The 19,902-nt window shown below is 29.2% G+C and overlaps 1 protein-coding gene across 2 annotated transcripts in view; it reads left to right on the forward strand.

Moving 5' to 3' along the window:
* Positions 1-19,902, forward strand: part of Sptz (Spastizin) — a 44,684-nt gene that overhangs the window by 24,404 nt on the left and 378 nt on the right. The window contains exons 10-43 of one of the 2 annotated variants that reach the window (XM_067282130.1): positions 175-427; positions 499-689; positions 762-1,722; positions 2,970-3,066; positions 3,354-3,471; positions 3,544-3,652; positions 3,727-3,956; positions 4,040-4,188; positions 5,220-5,308; positions 5,400-5,494; positions 6,690-6,782; positions 7,773-7,959; positions 9,326-10,113; positions 10,181-10,366; positions 10,546-10,614; positions 10,784-10,960; positions 11,036-11,131; positions 11,204-11,354; positions 11,444-11,598; positions 11,674-11,807; positions 11,888-11,949; positions 12,054-12,202; positions 12,278-12,438; positions 12,520-12,696; positions 12,770-12,935; positions 13,005-13,100; positions 13,174-13,236; positions 13,304-13,450; positions 13,530-13,721; positions 13,787-13,992; positions 19,181-19,349; positions 19,421-19,480; positions 19,545-19,727; positions 19,796-19,852. In XM_067282130.1, coding sequence (XP_067138231.1) covers positions 175-427; positions 499-689; positions 762-1,722; positions 2,970-3,066; positions 3,354-3,471; positions 3,544-3,652; positions 3,727-3,956; positions 4,040-4,188; positions 5,220-5,308; positions 5,400-5,494; positions 6,690-6,782; positions 7,773-7,959; positions 9,326-10,113; positions 10,181-10,366; positions 10,546-10,614; positions 10,784-10,960; positions 11,036-11,131; positions 11,204-11,354; positions 11,444-11,598; positions 11,674-11,807; positions 11,888-11,949; positions 12,054-12,202; positions 12,278-12,438; positions 12,520-12,696; positions 12,770-12,935; positions 13,005-13,100; positions 13,174-13,236; positions 13,304-13,450; positions 13,530-13,721; positions 13,787-13,992; positions 19,181-19,349; positions 19,421-19,480; positions 19,545-19,727; positions 19,796-19,852 — 6,216 coding nt within the window. Of the gene's footprint in view, positions 1-174; positions 428-498; positions 690-761; positions 1,723-2,969; positions 3,067-3,353; positions 3,472-3,543; positions 3,653-3,726; positions 3,957-4,039; positions 4,189-5,219; positions 5,315-5,399; positions 5,495-6,689; positions 6,783-7,772; positions 7,960-9,325; positions 10,114-10,180; positions 10,367-10,545; positions 10,615-10,783; positions 10,961-11,035; positions 11,132-11,203; positions 11,355-11,443; positions 11,599-11,673; positions 11,808-11,887; positions 11,950-12,053; positions 12,203-12,277; positions 12,439-12,519; positions 12,697-12,769; positions 12,936-13,004; positions 13,101-13,173; positions 13,237-13,303; positions 13,451-13,529; positions 13,722-13,786; positions 13,993-19,180; positions 19,350-19,420; positions 19,481-19,544; positions 19,728-19,795; positions 19,853-19,902 lie in introns of both variants that reach the window. The other variant, XM_067282131.1, reaches the window with a different exon arrangement.

Raw genomic sequence — 19,902 nt, forward strand, 5'->3', positions numbered from 1 at the left:
GTTTGTTATATTTACAAGATCTAACCAATTGGCTATTCTTTTGTATATTTATTGGTTTAGAGATAAAATAGACATTGCCAGTCAATTAGAAAATGTCTGAAGACAGAAACAACATAATGTAGTTATGTTGTTTCTGTCTAATTTCATAATTATGCTTTCTTTTTTGTAATTTAGGAAAATATTGACGAAAGTACCACCGAAAATTTCTCCAATTTATCGTTATTTATCAAAACATCGGTATTAGAGTCATCAGTAAAACAGCGATTATTGGAGCTTTTGAAGTATATAAATGAAGCACAGTGGAGATTTGAATTGGTTGCATCGGATATTGTACCACGCGAAGTGGGTATTTGTGGAGATACTCTCAACAGGAATGTGAGAATTGCAATATTTCAGAAACAAGACTCATTCAGATCAAGTGATACAGGTGAGGTGTAGTTAAAAATTTTAACTTATTATCTGAAACTCGATAAACGAGCATAAATTTTATACTATTAGAACACTTATCGAGTAGTAGTGGGAGAGATGAAATTAAAGCGAGAAGAAAGATGCATAGGAGCACTTTCCAGAAAGAGAAATCATTATTTTCAGAATCGGGATTTATTCATTATATGCTTGCATCTCCTACCGACTTACTTTGTCATTCTTTATGGAAACAGAATTACACTCAAGCAAAACAAGTTATACAGGTATTTAAATTTATTTTAAAAAGTATAATGTTGATTCTAATATTACATTAATACCGCTATTTTCTTTTGTAGATTTTTAATCTAGAAGGCACTAACGAAGCTTTGGAAGTACACTTTGCCGAAAATTACGTTTCGAGTATTAAAAAAATCGAATCTTTAAGCAAAGAAAAGAAAAGTATGGTCATTAAAGAAAGTAATATGTTTATGGTAAAAGGAGTCGTTACAGATTCTAATAAATCTTCTATGGTAGAAGTTAAAAATTTAATCGGATTGGCAAATGCAGCCGACGCAGGCTTACAATCCACTATGATGACTTCGATTATTGATGAAATGTTAAGTTCTACTTCGCTTCCTAATATTCCAGAATTTGTTAATATTAAAGAAAGTCAAAATATTCACAATATCTTAGACGAATGTAAAGAGATGCATGCAATTGTTTTTGCAGATTTTGCATATACCAGTAATACTAATTTAGATATAAGAAGAATGCTGCTTCAGACCTCGAGAAAGAAATTACGGACTTCCATTTTGTTTCCTGTTGAAGAACACAAGAAAAAGCATTTTCTTCCTTCAGTTAAAGGTATTAATAAAACTGCCGAAAAGATAGAATTGCTTTTACAAGAAATGGAGAACTTTCAGAAAACAGAATTTCTAGTATTTCCTTCTTTCCTTGTTCCGAAAATCGATTTGTCGTGCAGTTTTTTTATCACGTTAGGATCGTTCAATCATAAACTGTACAGAGATCAGATATCAACTTGGCAAAATTTTTCCTATATTCTTAAAGAAGTAGAAGAGTTATTGGAACAAGATGATGCAGAAGAAATGCAAAACAAAGAATTTGTGGAAATGAATCAAGTCCATGCGTCATTTAAAAAATTATTAAAACTTTGTTCTTCTCAGTTAAAGTTTCTGCGAATAAATAACTCTTTAGCGCAAAAGCAGAGATACTTCAATTTTTTGAAGATAATGTACGATCACGTGCAACACGTAACGAATGCTTTAATAAACTGTAGGAACTATGACCAAAATATAGGTAGGTATTTATTACTTAACCTGTTTAATTTATTTTAATCACACCATATTATTTTTACATAATAAATTTAAACATAAAGTTCTGCTTTAGTTCTTTTTTAATGTTTCAAACATGGTAACTGTATGGCCAGGGCAGTAAGATACCACCCTAGTGCTCTGGTGGATTGGAATTGAATGCAGACAAGCAATTCTAAGAACTTTCCATGGACAGTTTGTCCTAGATGTGTCGGGCCTTGTCCCTTAATGCTTCTTGCTTTCACTGTTGGAGTGCCAAACATTTCAAGTATGGAAAAGGCCCTCTTATTTTCCATACTTGAAATGTTTGGCACTCCTCTTTTTGATTTATAAAAAGTCATATCGAGTATGGGAAAGGCCCTATAAGAGGGCCTTTTCCATACTCGATATGGCTTTTTATAAGTCAAAAAGAGCCAAAAATGAATATATATATATATTTTAAATACAGTTGAATTTAGAAAATTTAAAATTTTCAGAAACATAAGAAATTTTATATAAATAATTCCATTATTTTATATCCTAATAAACAAATTGGTGTTAAAACTTCTCGGGGATGAAAACTTTGTTGAATTAAAATATCACAAATACATTATTTTTATTTTATTTTTAAAAGTGTATATTTATGAAATTTTTTTTAACCTTCAAGCTAATTTGTATCATATTGCAGCTGTGAAACTTTTGCATATTTTGTTTAATAATATAACTAAGTTTAGTTTTAAATTTATCATAAGAAGTTTGACAATGAAACATTTTAAATAATGTATTAAAGCATTTTTTTACTCGGTAATGTGTACTTAAAAGAACTTTTCGGAATTAATGTATTACATTAAAAGCCATTTTATTGGAGAAACTAGCAAAAGAAACCATTTGGATATTTCATCCAAGTACTTTTGAGCTTCTTAGCCACATTGTTGGGGGCAGCTGAACACAGAAATTCCAAATTCTATCAATTCAAAACATTCCAAACATCCATTACAAAGCCAACAAGCTCCAGTTTCAAAGAGAGCTTCACCTTTCACTTTCTTTGAGATTGGAGGACGCTTGGAATGTTCTTCAAATCTACAGAATTTGGAACTTCCACATTTAATTGTCCCCGGCGATGATTCTAAGAATTGTACTTAAGTAAAACGTCAGACTGATTTCTTTTGTTACTTTTTCCAATAAAGTAGCTTTTAATGTACACATATTTCCATTATATTCATTAATCTATAATACAATATTTAATATTTTCAGCATGTTATACAAATAGAAGTTACTTTTCTGTTCTCAAAGAAAGTCCAAGAGACATATTGTCGAAAATGGTGTTGCAGAACGGTATTCCTCCAACAAAGTAAGTATTAACGAACTTTGATCGTTTGACAGCATTTTGCAAATCAAGAAAACATAAGATTTTTTGTTTTTACTGTTTAAACTAAATTAAAAAGTTATTTTAATTATATAATTTAAGTTAATTTTGCCTATAAAAAAAAAGACCATATATATCTAACTATGCAAGATCCTTTATTATAATTATATCTACCACATATTATAATTAAAATACAAATTTTATTTGAATTATATGAATATGATGAATTTTTCAGAATATAATTAAATTATACATTTATGTGTAAATTATAGATTAGAGAGCTTTGCTGCTGAAATGAAGATTAATTTAGTCCATCTTCTTACACAGAATTGTTTTCCTCATATATTAGCCACTTCGAAGAAAAATATATTAGAATATCAAAGTATGAAACTTTAATGTAAATTTTAAAATCTGTTTAAATTTTATTAAATTTGTAAATGTAATTATTTTCAAACAGGTGACATGGACTCTTACATTATACTGAATGCTTTGGAAAATGTGCCAAGTTCTGTGCGGCATCCTGATGTTGCGGCTCGCGAAATACTTTCAGACATTTTGAATATATTTCAAGGTGATTATAAAATTATTGCATTACTTTTAAATATAATTTTCTGTATTTTAAAAAAGAATTTGAAATTATTTTAGATACCTGTGCTAGAGCCAATTGTCAAGGAGTCATAACAATGTCTAATATTATTTCATTAATAAAAGAACAAGAGATAAAAGACTGGATGGCAAGTACAAGTGAAATAGCCCATGTAAATCTTAATTTACTAAGTACTAAAGAAGACAAATTAGCATTTTTTGGAAATTTGTGCAATATCATGTGGCTTCATGCGATATTTTCGGAAGTCGATGCCATACAATCCAAAAATGTAATTACGAAAACATTTTAATTAATTATAATTATGGTTAATTTTAATCTTTAATTTTTTAAAATAAATTTTTCATCTTATAGGGTATTGATATATTGAGAAATAATCAGATTATTAACGTACAGCCGGAAAAACAGTCACCTCATATTCAAATATTATCATCAAACATTACAGAACGACTCATCTGTCAAAAAATATATGCATATAAAGTTGGAGAATTAGATACAGTCAGGTTTGTTGCCTGTCATGAAATGAATACTTTTTAATTATTTCCAGATTAATTTAAAGTGTTGTCATTTAAAAATACTTCCTATCCAGTCCATTCACTGCTTCTTCATTTTGTGCATAAAGTTACAAAGTTCCCACATCATCGCCGTATGCTGCAAAATGTATCCTTCTGCATTACGTGTCTCATTGTAGAAGTAATAGCAGTGTCTTAATAATAATGTTAACACCAATTATTACTATAAATTTTGTTTTGGAAAGATGTTAGGTTTTATTGAAGTATTTCCTAATATTCAATGAAACCACACTGTTGCGAGTCATTCGTACTTCTCATAATAACCACCATTTCTGAAATATTTTCGGAATAAAGAAAGGTGGGGTTTACTTTCAGCCGGTCACAACTACCTTCACATATAAATTTTTTGGTTTGTAAAAGAGCATCATAACTCATTATCTAAAAACCATCAATTTAATTACTATGATTTATAGGTACTAATCCAAATGATTGCTGTAATTAATCAAGCTATTATTATGCTATAATTAATAATTAGAAACTAAGTAATTTGGTACTAGAGGTGATTGTTAGGATTAGTATCAATACATTGGGCTTCGGGATGTTGATATATAGATTTAAAGGTAAATGTTTTAATGATATCTATGATTGAAAGTTCAACAATTGTTAGCAAAGAGTACTCTACTTTGAAAACTATTTCTTGCAGAAGCATGCAGAAAGTTATATGAACAGACCACACATCTCATTGTTCCAAATTCTATTTTCAATGCCTCATCTATTTGTTTAAATTCAAATTCAGTGGCTTCTTGATGTTTAAACTTTGTTCAAATCTCATTCCTCTTTACTGTCTTTTTAACCTATCAATTTCTTTGTATAAGCCAACAGATAAACAAGGCATTGAAATTCACTGTAAAATCACAATAAGTTTAATTACAAGATTTGATTAGTATTTATAAGTGTATACAATTATAATTCATATTTGAAAAATGATTAAAATGTACACTTATAATTGATTTTCTTTTCAGTTTATTTGATCTTCGATATAATATCCTTCATGCAGGTCTTTCTATTCCGTCACACATTTCGTCAGCTCTGTCGTTAAGTCATTTATTTGGTAAATGTAATATTCGTGTTTCATGTTATTTATTATTAATAGTTTATAACTTAATCTTATTTCACAACAACGTTGCTGTTACTTCTTGTAGATTGTTTTGAACAACCAGACATTGCTGATTTTGGAATAGAACCACGTTTGTTGTTTGTTATTTGTGAAGGATTCATGACATCGCCAAAATTGCAGGTAATTTTTTTATATTAACTTTCAATTACACATATGTACTGCTTAACAACAGAATAGACCATATATACAAGAGGTTCCATAAGATTATAATGGAACTGAAAAATTTGTAGTTTAAGTACAGTACAGTTACATTTGCTTAACATATTTCTCAGATTGTATCCTTGTTAAGTGGTGCTTACCTGTACATAAAATCAAAAACTTGAAATGTAAATTGTGTAAATGAATAAGTAACTTAATTCAAGTGGCCGAAAAGTATCCATAATAGTTGAAGCTGGAACTACCAAAGTATATGAAGACACTTAACACATTTTATACACTTTTTTCCAGCAATTAATTTTTTTAATTAAAACTGACAAGTCTTAGTCAGTTATATCAATTAAAACTAAGTCAGCACTCCATCTTAAATAGTGATTCTATTTTTTCTAAAAAATATCTAAAAACCTGATGAAGGCTTTTCAATCAGGCCAAAAACATTTAGTTTTAATCAAAATTAATTGTTGGAAAAGTATGTAAGATGTATTCAGTGTCTTTATATTTTGTGGCCAAAAAGTTTTATGTTAAGAAATATTTTGTGTAATTCAATATGGATTGTTTTAATTCACCTGATATTAGCATCTTTAGGTTTGAAACCTATAGTATTAAGTTAACTTCATACTTGATATATCAACTTTCCAGTTTCTTATTTATAAAAATCGTTTATAAGTTTGATAAGAAGAGCACATTTCCCTAGCTAATGATGTGTCTAGAGTTAAGTAAAATTTAGGATAAATCCATTAAATGCCAATTTTTAAGTCCAATCTCTAATTTCTCAATAACTACCATGCCAAATTTTGTGGATTTTTATAAGTTAATAAAAGGCAAAAACTATTTTTATTGAAATTAAAGTTAGATCCATAAATTGCTACCATTTTATTGAAAATTCTTGTGTATAAAGTTTGTTGCATGTATGTAAATTACGTATAAGAGACAATGCGTTATAATTTATTTTGAATTATATATTATAAGGATTGTAATTAAGTAACTAAACTACAGATATTTTTGTCATATTAAAGGAATTTCTTGAAATATAAATTTAAAATTACTAAATCTATGCTTCATTTAACTAATTACATCCTTTTTAATTTAATTAAACTTAATTATGACTTAACTTTAAGTCATAATTAATTAAAGAATAATTTAATTTAATTTTTTGCAGATTCTTTATTCTGAAACTATTAAAGACCAATTAGATAATGCAATGCGAGATTATCTCAATTTTCATGTTGAAACAAGTATTGAAAATGAAAAGGTAAAAACAGAATTAAATTTTAATAGTGTTTTTATTCTTTATTAATAGAATTCCTTATAGTTTTGGTTTGTTTAATAAATTATGTAAGAGGCAAACATTTCGGACCACATATATATGTGAAAAAGAGGTGTAAAGATATAATATATAAATGGTGCTCCACTGTATATGCTAATTTAAACAAGTTCTGTGAATTATATGATAAAAAAGTTTTTCAAAAATATGTTTATAAAATAAAGAAGCATGCATAATAATACATAAATGCATTCTTTAATGCTTGTTGGGCTTCAATTTTCAAAAATTGCTGATCTATAAATTCCCACTGGCATCTATATCTGGCTATCTGTCCTTAATCTCAAGAAAAGATTTAGATAGACGAAAGTTGAGACCGGATACAAAAAGCTTAGAAACAGGAGGTTCTGACTAACTATATACAAATGTCTGGTTTGGACCAGAAGTCATATTATTTCGATTCAGATGTTTTCTCCTGAATGGAATTATATAGATGATTGGCATGACTTTATTGTTAACAGGAAAAGTATGATGTAGAAGAGCAAGACACTACTAAAATTGAGAACATTGTGACAAAAAATTGCAGCCTGGCTTGTATATTATATATAAACGTTAAAAATATGCAGTGGTTTATTTTAATCCATCCACCAGAATAACAAAAAATACACATCATATGAAGTTTTCAAAAGAGCCATATGATGGGGCTGTTGGTTTCATCATAGATGATGCTACAATTGGTGAAAGCGGGATCAGTTTCTTTTTCTTACATGGAAACTCCTATTTTTTATTGCATATTATGATTCTACATCAAAAACTATCAAACTTTATATAAGATTTTTGTTCTAAGCTTTTGTATTTTCTGATTATTTCTGATTAAATTCCTTATTTTGTAATGAAACAAAGGGTTATGTTAATTAGATGTTCATAAATAAAATTCTTGTATCCTAATGGAATAACATTGATAAAATTTTATTATTATAGGTTATATTGCCACAATTACTTAATTGGTATTCACAAGATTTTGTTAATTATGATAATGAGGATTTAAGTCAAGCGAGTAATGAAGGATTGTTGACATTAGTATTGTCTTACATGACAGGAGATACAGAAAACCATTTAGATTCATTATTAAAGTTGGATTCGTTATATGGATACAGTGAATATATAGGTAAGTCCCTCCATTTATTCCTGATTTAATCTGCAAGAAGCAGATATTCATATTACAAATTATTATTTAAAATACTATTAATTAAAAACCTATAAGCTATTGGCATTTAGATTTATTTATCATACAGTAGGAAGTGTCTGTGACAATGGATCTCCTCCTCACATTAACAATAAAACTATAAAAACTCCAAACGAATACAAAAAAAATATAAAACATCAGATTAGTGAGTATTTTGCAATGGAACTCTTAAATGAAGCCAATCTGACCACACATAACCATTATAGTACAGTGAACTCCCCTATAATGCAATGAAAAAATTGCAACTGTTACTGATACAAAATTATAATTTTGTCATCTAGAGGTATATACATTTTCTTCTTCAAGTTCTAGAAACTAGGTTTAAATGTGCATAAAATCATTTGAAAACGTCTTGATAACACAATTTCTGAAAACGCGGAACATATTCCCCGATTGTACAGGATTCTGCTATATTTATAGTACGTTAATCGATCAAAATGTTTAATCTGTTCATTAAATGAGATAATCCTAATCTAGAACTAACAACATTTAGATGACTGGTAAAGGGCAGTTATAGAATTTATTTAAAGTCAGATATATTTTGTTAAGTTTCTTAGAGATTTTTTCTAGAAGGAAGACAGCTGTAGCCCAGATTGGCAAGCAATAATCTATAATGGATTGAAAGTTTGTTTAAAAGATGCAACTTATTGTAATTTATTTTTATGTAATAAACATCTAAAGAAAACAAAATTTAAATTTGAAAATGTTAAATTTTTTTGTTAAATGTTAAATGTTATGTTATAATTTGAGAAATGAATAATCTGAAAAGTAGGGTCTTCCAAAATGAATTCTACTATTTTTAATTACTGTAATTATGTTAATTATTATCCGAGAAAGTATACAACATATGCCAATAGATAGATTAACCGTCCAAGATTCATTTCCCATCTGCATTCAAACATTTCATTGTCTATTACTTCTAGGAAGTGTTGTAAACAAAAATGACAATTTCATAATAGCGAAGACATTTTGTGTTTTGCAGTTCACAAAGTGAAAATCATTCATCATTGTGCAACACGAGAAGTGACAATGGATATGCTGTAGCAAGTGTAGGAAGAATTTGAGTATCAGTTGGATGTGTGTCATACAACATGAAGTGCATGCAGTAAAAATTTTAATGGACAAATGTGAAACTCAGACAGTTTTCCAATGTTTTAATATGTATAATTACAATTTCAGAATATTATAAACATAATTACAATAATTTAAAATGGTAGTATTCTTTTTAGAAGACCCTGTACAATTAATATAAAATTTTTAAATTAATTTGAGTACTTTTTTAAAACAGATTCTTCAGGAAAGAAGATTCTTTCATTTTCTGTTGAGTTTCAACCTTTTTCCTATGATTTTGGAATAATTTTGGAGTATGAATCTATTACGAAAAGTTCTTTAATAAGAAATGATGTAAAAAATTATGAAAAAATTGATTATTACAAGATAAGTCAACAAACGCATATTATTAATTATTTGAAATCAAAATGCTGGATGCTTTCTGACATCTTAGCAGTTATGAATCATAAAAATAGTCCTTTAATAAACGAAGATTCCGAGTGTAAAAAATTACAAGCGGTAAATTTAATGCACAACACTCCACTAAAAAGACTGCTGTTCTATTCTCTAGAATTATGGAAAAAGTCTTTTGACGAAGACGTCTTTAATAACAATATTCGGTGGTTTATATCAGCTCTCAGTCCGCACTTCAATAAAGAAATTGTCTGGAGTTTACTTAGTTCGTGTTTAGAAAAAGAGGATTTTCAAATATTATTAGAATATTTAACCATCATAGAAACAACAAATTGGTGCAATGATTACAGTCTCCTTAAAGACATAATATTGTGTCATCTTTCATCACTTAAACTAGAATCCAGTGCTTATGCAGAACCATGGAGTTACGCGCTCCAGATAAGAAATGTAAAGAGAAGAGTAAATTGTATTTTGCCTTCTTTGTATTGTTGGCCGGGCGAAATCTGTCTTAAGATACTGAAGGCATGTCTTGCTGATGCAAGAATAAAAATGGAAACTGAATTATACAAAAAAGTATACACAAAATATGAAGAAATATTATTCTGTCAAAAGGTATAAAGTTATTATTTAATAATGCAATAAAATTTTAATTGTTATTAAAGCCTTAGATTATTTAAAGGTCATTCAAGCTGCCTCTCGAGTTATGAAAACCAAGTCTAAGATGCCTTTCGACAATTGGCAAGATGTAGCTATATTAGTAAACGAGAATCCCAAGTTGATATTAGAAAGCATTAGGATGGCGAGTCAGTATCAGTTAGCCAAAGAGTGGGAAAAGATTTTTCCAGTAACAAAAGAAGTGCAAGAGGTTATCTTAATTGTTTTAAGGATAATTAAAATTAATACAATAAATAATTATAGTTGTTATTGGATGAATGGAAATTAATGATTGAATTTAAATACTTTTTTTATCGTTACTTTATATTATTTTCATATTGATTGATCATTTTTTATAACCAATAAGTCTCTGGATTTTTTTAAATATAGGAATTAGTAGAAATGAATATTTCTTGGCTATTGGAACAGAATCCACCAAGAATGCTGGAAGCAGAACAGGTAAACTTTTTGATATAACACCATACTCTTTCATTTATCAGATGATTAAACAAATACTGTGAATCAGACTGTGATGCTATGAACCGTTCCAATGTTTTATTTCAATAAAACATTGGAACTTATGAATATTTTGTTTAGAAAAATCATAATTTTAAAGTATTTTCTTCAGATTTTGCATTCCATGGAAACACCAGAAATTGGATTATCGTTATGCCATGTATTGCTGAAACGTTCAAATCTGTGTGAGAATAAACTTTTTTTCGTTCATTACATAATAGAAAATTCAAAACATTTAACAAATGAAAGTGATATGGAATCAATTAAGAAACTATCAATTGGACTAAAGGCAAGATTTATCAAAAATATTTTTACTTTCATTTTATTGTTGCTTCACAAATGTAATGTAAAGTATTTTTGACAGATTATAAAGTTAATTAAAGAGAGAGAGAGGCAACAGTACGAACATCTTGCATATTATCCACATCTTCTTTTGGAACAGTTATTAATGAATATGGAAGTAAGTTTTATGCACAAGGAATTAAATGAGCAAAAGCTTTTAAATATCAAGTATTCTTTTTTTAATGAATAGATTGAATATGCTGAAAAAGCTATGAAGTTAATCTATGAACACCACACTTCCAAAACTGCAAGTGATCCTCTATCACATGATAATATTAATATTTTACTTGAAACTTATGCAGCTAAAGCTTTGGAAATATTTATTGTAGAAGATCTTGTAGGTAAAAAATGATTAAGTATATTAATACATATTTTAAAAAATCTATAAATCTAAGAATCAAAAATTATATAAAAATTTCTTAATCTTAAGAAATACCATCTGGAAGTGAGACTTCATCAGTATCAAATGTGCCTATACAAATGGAAAAATTTTCTATTCCATTAAGTGTACCTAGGAAGGAAGATTGGGTTCCAGATGAACAAGTCAGAAAGTGTATGATCTGTCAAAATGAGCAATTTAGCATGGTAAATTTTTGAAAACATATATTATTAATATTGCATTATCATGTAATAAACTAAATTTGAATTTGTTTATTTCAGTTTAACAGGCGACATCATTGTCGACGTTGCGGTCGGGTTGTATGTAAAACATGCTCACAGCACAGATTTCCAGTAGAAGGTTATGATTCATCTACTAGAGTGTGCGATGAATGTTTTGAACAAGTATATTCTGGGTACATAATAATAATAATTTATTAAATTTAGATATTTAAATGTTAAATTTAAAGCAAAACTTTTATACATTTAATTTTAGAAATTTTGGAAGTCTGTCATCAAGTTCTTCACTAGAACAAAGGCTAAAATTTCACTTGTCAGGTAATTAATTTTTCAGTATATATTTTTAAAATTGCACTTATAAATTATTAATTACAAATGTGATAAATGGCATTTTATAAGATTTTTATGAAATTGAATTTTAGGGCATTCTTCTAGTCCGAAACAATTTTACGTTCAGAAAGAAGGTTCGGCAAAACGAAAGACAAGTCTCACCTCGCCACCAGAAATCGAAAAATTGACGGTTAACGAAATTCATAATAATATTGTCCGAGAAGAATTTTATTATGAACAAGTAAATCATTCCATTTTATGTATTGATCTGTTTCATAATAATATAAACAATTAATCATGAAATATAACACTGTAGGCACCAAGTGTTTCGTTATGCTTATCCATATTATCACTCCAGTCAGATGTAAAAAAATGCTCATTTTATATTCTTGGCTTGTGTAACAAACTTTTCAACATGTTAATACCAAAAAGAGCAGGTTACCCAAATCCTGAAATTGATTATGGATTAATTATCAGGTGAAATATTACTGAATTTATTTTAAAGAAAAAAATATCTCATTTTCAGAATATACATTAAAACATATTTTTATTCCACAGTATGATTCATTCTCTGTTACTCAACACTAAAGTCAAATTTTCTGAAACCAGTATCGCTGGAGGTGTCGAATATGTTGATACATATCTAAGTTTCCTAGATCTAATCAAACAATTAGTTAATGAAAATTGTGTCCACCTCTTACCTAAAGATAGTATAACAAGTTGTGATGCCATAAGGTAAGTGTTTTATTAATGGAAAAAGGTTTGATTAGAGATAATATTTAATCTTTAAAAATATACTATTTCTTAGAAAATTATGCGATACTCTAAGAACAAATGAAAAAATGAAATTAGCACTAGAAATATCGACAAAATATTCTATCGATACTTTTGGAATATGGGCAACGTGGGGTAAAATTTATTTACAAGTAGGAGACTGGGCTGCTGCTAGAGAAAAATTCTCTCACTGTCTTAAAGTAAGAGTTTAAATAAAATAAAATTTCTCTTATAATCTAAAATAAATATATAAATATTTGTAATTACAGAGACCAAATGAACGTAACCAAAGTCAAAGTGAGAATGCACTATTGAAAGAAATAATAAGTATTTTGGAAAATTCAAAAACTCCTCCTACAGAAAAGGTTGGTATATATCATAATTCAAAACTATTTTGAATAGAAAAGTAACATTAAGTAATTTTACTTTTGTCAACAGAATTTGGCTATTTTAAAATCAATAAACTCATTGAAGAGTATTCAAAATGGAGAAATAAATCAAGTAAGTCTGTTGCTAACATATTAATTTAAATTACATATTTAAAATAAAATTTGGCATTTCAATCTAGGTAGTATTGAAGAAGGATAAATTTAACAATGAAATTTTAAAAGAATGTCTGTATTATTTAACACACTATGGTAATCATCAATCTTTTGTTAATTTTTATCAAAGACATAATATGCTGAAAGAGGCCATCAATTATATTTGTAAAGAAGTATGTACTGTACATTAAATACTATTTAAATTTTTTAACTAGTATTTTAGTAAATCGGTATATTTTATTTTAATTACAGCAATGTGATCCCGAAATCTTTATAGAAAATTTATTTTTGCCCTGTGCTAAATTAGGGTTACTTTCAAAATTAAAAAATATCATTTCTAATTCAGATTTAAAACGATTTCCTAAGTATCTTTTGAATACTTGCCATTACTTGGAGAAAAACGAATTATATTACCTTCTTTATGATCTACAATTATTTATGCAGGTCAGTATTTTTGTGTGCAGAAAATTAAATATTTCATTTAAATAACTTTGATCATTTTGTTGTAGGATTATATTAGAGCTGCCATGACCAGTATTAAATTCTATCAAGAACCAGAAATGGACTACAAGAGTGCTAAACCACAGTTACTATATTTAGAAAATGCCAAAAAACATCTGGAAACATATTTGAAGATACACAGTGATGTTAAAGATCCACAAATTCAAGTTTTGCAATCACATCTGTTATCATTTCCTAAGGATAAGGTTAAAAAGTAAGAAAACAGTGTGATCTCAAGCCTAAAGTCACTTTTTTTTTGCAGCTCCTCACTTTCTTTAAGGCAAAAACAACTAAGGTAGTTGTACTGTACATTAATTCCCTCCAACTGCAGACTTTTTACTAATACATACTGATAGATTAGAGTTAAGCACAAATTTGTTGTTCTTTTCAGCAGTCAAAAATGGAAGAAGGAAAAAGCTTGTCAAGTTTCTTTGCACAAGCCAGTGGATGATTGTTTATGACCACCATTACCATGCAAGTGCGCCTTCTTTTGTGCAACCACGACGTAAATCACTTCTCGACATGTTAGGTGATAGGTTCATCTTGTCGAATACTTAACCTAATCTATCCGCCACCAATTTCTCATTTTCTCTTTTGTGTTAGAACTGTGGCAGATTGCAGAAATGTGTCAAGAAACAGCCAGGAGGCATGCTTGACTGCATGGTAATAGTTGTCGCAAAATCATCCTCAGCTGGTGGATGTTTTCTCTTCTTTCATTGTTGACTGCAAGTACAGTAGACCCCCCTATAACATGGTAGATACATTCTGTGTTACATGAATCCGTGTTGTGCGAGTCCCTCAAATATATGAGCCAATCACAGCTCAGCACGTGTGCAGTTTAGGGGCTACGGCTGTTTGAAAGGTTTTCTTCCATAAAATTAATTGATTCTAGAATAATTTGACTCAATATTTCCAAATCCCGTCTAATTTTTTGGGAATAATCCATATAAATTATGCTATAAACAAAAAATTGTTGGATTACTTACCAAGTGTGCACCGTTCGAAGACGCCATTGCCTAAGCTTGGTTTCATCGCAGAGCAACTCATCGAACGGCAGATGTGTTTCCTGATAAGTTATTCTTTCTGCGAAGAATTCGCTGAACTTTGGAGACGTCATTAATAGAAATATAGTTTTTATGGCCATTGAATAATACTGTAAATGTTGTTTTCACAAAAACTGTATAAAAATTTATCAATACTTTCCCACCTAAACTCTCCATATATACGCATGGCGCTGGACGGCGGCAAGTAGTTTGGCTGCTAGTCCAGATTCGACCAATCTTGTCGCGACACGAGTTTGATGACGTTTTACTGTGTTATACGAAACCGATCGCAATTTTTTCGCCGTGTTGTAGGAAACTGTGTTATAGGGGGGGTCTACTGTATATATATAAAAAGACTCAACTTGATAAGTCAAACCAATAGATATATAACAGTAACATGTTGCAGTTGCGAGCCAGAGGGCACACTTAATACAGGGCCTACACAGTAATGGTGATTGCAAACAACGAAACAAATTGGCTGTCACATGGGAAGAAATTTGACGGGCTTTTTCTCTTCTTCCATTAACTGCCAATAAATAGAATCCATGAATTTATTTATTTATCAGTATGTATTAATAGAAGATCTGACATGGTAGAGAAATAGTTCACAATTACTGGAGTTACAAGCGAAGAAACTGAAGTTTTAAATAGTGACGGGACGATACCAAAATTTGTCCCATCACTAGTTTTAAACAATATGAAATTTTAAGATAAAGAAAAAAAAATAAGATATAGAATTTAAATAGAAATTGATATAGAAAATAAATAATTTCAAATAAAAAATAAAAATTATTAATATTTATATAGGCCTACATAAATATTTATTTATCTATTGTAAATGAAAAGTGTAAACTCCTCTATTTTGTTATTTTTTTACATAATTTGACAATTCAAAAATTTTGTGCCAGTTTTGTAGCATTGGATCTGGCAACACAAGTATCTCTCATATGTGTATAAGTGAAAAAATGGTGCAAATTGCTTCAAGGAGTTTATAAGCAAACAGCAAAACATAGCATATATTTTACTATTATAGTAAAATATTGGAATCTTACTGTATTGGAAAACAATAGAGATTAATGACAATTAGGCAATTATAACTTTATTCAGTAACTAACAATTTTTACTAGTCTAAATATTGTATCATTGATCAGCACCAGCTAATACTTTACTTTTGGACAAGCTGTATACAATTAGCAAAATTACAAAATTGATGGCATTTCTGTTTGACTGACTACATGAATTATAGTCTGGCAATCAACTGCAATATGTAAGTTTGGTTTCAAGTTGGTGCTTACATTTGGCATGCACTGTTGTTTTATGTTTTCTAACAGTCACTTTTGTTTTTCTTTCTGAAACAAGCTTAAAAAACATGAGCAAGACAAAGTGCATGCTTAGAGATGAATGGTTTTGTAGAGTTGACTCAAATGGGGCAATAAGGTCTCTAATCTTTTCTGCATATTGTGTGTCTCTACTACCAATGTATCTAGCAGAGGTTTCCACGCAATCCTGCAACATTCAGGATACCACAAACAGAAAGCAATGCTGTTTTTGGTCCCAAGCAGTTAAGACTAACAAGTGTCTCAAAGTCTTAGTACTAAAAGTATTCCTTATATGTGTGATGGAAAATCAGATACCAGTTAACCATCAATGATACATCTTTGTACTGTAAAAGATGCTGAGTACACTGCAGAACTTATATGGACTATGAAAACAATAACCAGGAATTATTCATTTTCATCTTGTTATGATATAAAGGAGACAATGCCATGTGCTCAAACAATTTTACAATGGAATTTTCATTGTCACATCAAAAAATGAGGTACTGTACATGATTACTGAAGCTCTGGTCCCTTATTTCTTTGATCAAATGGTAGATGATGCTCAACAATCATACTACAGTATCATTATGATGAGATGTGCAATGTAGAAGACAGAAAAGAATTCCAAATTCTGGTTCAATACTGATCAGAGGAAAGACATAAAATTGTCTGCAGGCATCCCCCAGACTTCATTTATTGGCCATGCAGATGCTAAAACAATTAAACAAAAAATCATGTTAGCCATTGAAACTGCATATTTTCCTCCTGATAAATTCTTACTTTCAATAGATTGTGAAGGATCAAATGTAAATAAAAAGTACCAGGTCTCATGAGAGAAGTATTGACAGTTTGCAAACAGGCCTAATCAGCATAGGGACCTGCAGCATTCATACAGTCCACCAATTCATTTCTTATGGGTCTAAAAGAATTGGTAGGAGATGGCAGTGGTCTCATTACAGCAGTATACAATTTTCTTGATTTCTTGCTCTCTAGATGGGATGAATACAGGGATATTCATCCCATCTATTTTTGCTTTGTAAATTAAACCAAACAAAAATTTATAGAAAATTCATCAACAACATGGCTTACTTTTGGTCCTGCAGCAAAAAGGTTGATTGAACAATGGAATGGAATCACATTCCTGAAAAGAAGTCCAACTTATGCAACTTGAACACAAACTATATGGTGTATTTTCTCGGACACATGGCAAATTTCATCACTAAGATTTCCTCAGTTTCCTCAACTGAGGAAAACTTAGTGATGAAATTTGCCATGTGTCCGAGAAAATACACCATATAGTTTGTGTTCAAGTTGCAGAATAAGCACTGGCACGGTTTCATAAATACTACAGTAAGTCCAACTTAATGAATAGTGTTTCATACAAGATAATTTCAAAATCTTTGAAATGTTCTACTATTAAAGTTGAACTCTATTTCAGAATATCTAGTGCTGAACTGTTCACAAAATCTACTAGCCAGTTTCAGGGTCGGGATCCCTTAATGCATGAAAAGTATAGTGAAGGGTAAACTGCCAGATGAAAAAACTGTTTGCTGCAAAGAATCTTCTACCATTGAGAGAAATTAACAAGCAAATCAAATTGAAAAAGAGTTGGATTCTTTACCTTTCAGAAACCGCATGCATGTAAGTATCTTCTTGAAAAGTCTCCAGTGAGTTCAATGGTCCTAAAATCATTAAGGTGTTTGCAACCATGTGAAAGAATTTTACAGAGAAGTTGTACTGTACAGACATAATCAGAGTTCCAAAATGCTTACCATTTGATGTTTCAATGGACATCTTACTTCACAAGTGGAAACTACTTCAGCTGGTGTTTGAATCAGCTGATCAAAAAGAAGCTAATAGAATTGACCGTTACTGGAAACTCTTTTTTAGGTTGCAGAATTCTGCCGGGATGCCAAAAGACCTAACTGTGTCTAACATAGTCAAAGCATTGTTGGCTCTTTTCCATGGCAATGCCAATGTCTCCATTTCTAGATGGGTTCTGACAGAAGACAGAACAGCAATGTCAGAACGAGTGATGAATTCATTGTTGATGGTAAAAGATGGACTTTGTATTTACAACAATAAAGCCTTTTTGGTGCCAATTACAAAAAAAATTACTTGTAAAAAAATACTTGACTTAGCCCACAATGCACATGCTAGTTGCAAAATAAATTGAAAGAAGAACAAAAGAGATACTCAAACAGGAGAAAAAATTGATTACAAATTGATGCTGAGTTGAAGCAGAAAAAAAAGAAAACAATTCAAAGAAAAACAATGGCTAAAATGTTTCAAGAAGTAAGTAATAGATTACAAAAGGCAATTAAACAAAACAATATTCTAGAAATTCATCTTACTCAGGGTATACTTGAAGATGTGAAAAAAGTTCAAACTGAAGAAGAGAAGCAGAGGAACTTCAGGAAGAGTTAAACAAAATCATATTTAACAACAAATTTCCTTGGTAAGAAGCCAAAAAAAGTGATTTAGGACTGGAAATTTAATCAGGATATGTCAATTCCAATAATTTTCCAACTAATCAAATATTTGTTTTAATCTGAAATAAGTAAAAATGGTTAGTTACAGTAATAAAGAAAAGGTAACACACAACTTACAGAATGTCTTTTTTGAATTTGCAGGTATCTTAAATCAACATTTTAATTTAGCTTGGATATAAAATCAAATATTATAAAGTATGAAATGTGATGACATGAATATATACATGCACATTTTTGGTATATGCTTTCATTTATTTTGTAAAAGTGAGTCTCCCACAATACTTTTAAGAATATACGCTTTTTTTTAAATTTTGACTTGCTTTTCTACTTATTTTCATTGTCATAACTGCTTTAAGGCCTGCAATCTGTTTCTGAGTAAATGATCTCTCTCTCTCTTACAAAATGTTATATTAGATTACTTTAATATCTGCACATTTTAACAATAAATTAAATTCTAAAAGTCAGAATGTTTTCTATGTAAACAGATGTAAGAAATCAAAAAACTTGTATTATTGTTTAGCTAAAATCTTAATATTTTTTTTGTTTAGATATATTAGAACAATTCAGCTACAGATTGACTTAACAAAATATTTCAAGGATTGGGAATCTCAAAGTGAATTGTTTCTGCCAACAATAGTTTCTGCTGATGATAAATTATCTAGTTCTGTTCCAAGTGTATTAGGTGACATTAATGAAAAAATTAAAGTTGCAGCAATGGTATATAAGCAGTTTTTAATTAAATTAAATTAATTTAATTTTTTTAAAACATTAATAACATTTCTTTACAGCTGATCATTAACAATATGGATATAAGAGTTGGAGTTGATAAGTCTTTAATAATTGTCCAGGTAACAATTATATTACTCTACAATTAATTAACAAAAATGCCCTTTTCAATCTTTAATGTTTCAGGAATTCAATTTAAATTTGGTAAAAGTTTTAATCCTGGCTGCAATTACTTTAATAAATCTAAAGAATCTGACAAAAATTTTGCAACTAATAGAATATGTTAATAAAAGTGGTATTATAAACATAGCTGAAAGTGATGATTTCATATCTACTTGTGTCAAAACTTTAACAGATTTATCAATTGAGGTACAATAAATTTTATTTAAATTTACATTTTGTGAGACTGATCTAATACCTCACATTTATGTTTTCAGAATGATGCAATATCTGTTGATACATTAATAAAATTAATTTCCAGTGATATTAAAAAGGTATTTGTTTTATGTTATTTTCTTTGTTTCATTAAGGTTTTGTAAAAATT

The sequence above is a fragment of the Centruroides vittatus genome, unplaced genomic scaffold, assembly GCF_030686945.1.
Source record: "Centruroides vittatus isolate TY-2023 unplaced genomic scaffold, ASM3068694v2 contig_941, whole genome shotgun sequence".
Taxonomy (NCBI): domain Eukaryota; kingdom Metazoa; phylum Arthropoda; class Arachnida; order Scorpiones; family Buthidae; genus Centruroides; species Centruroides vittatus.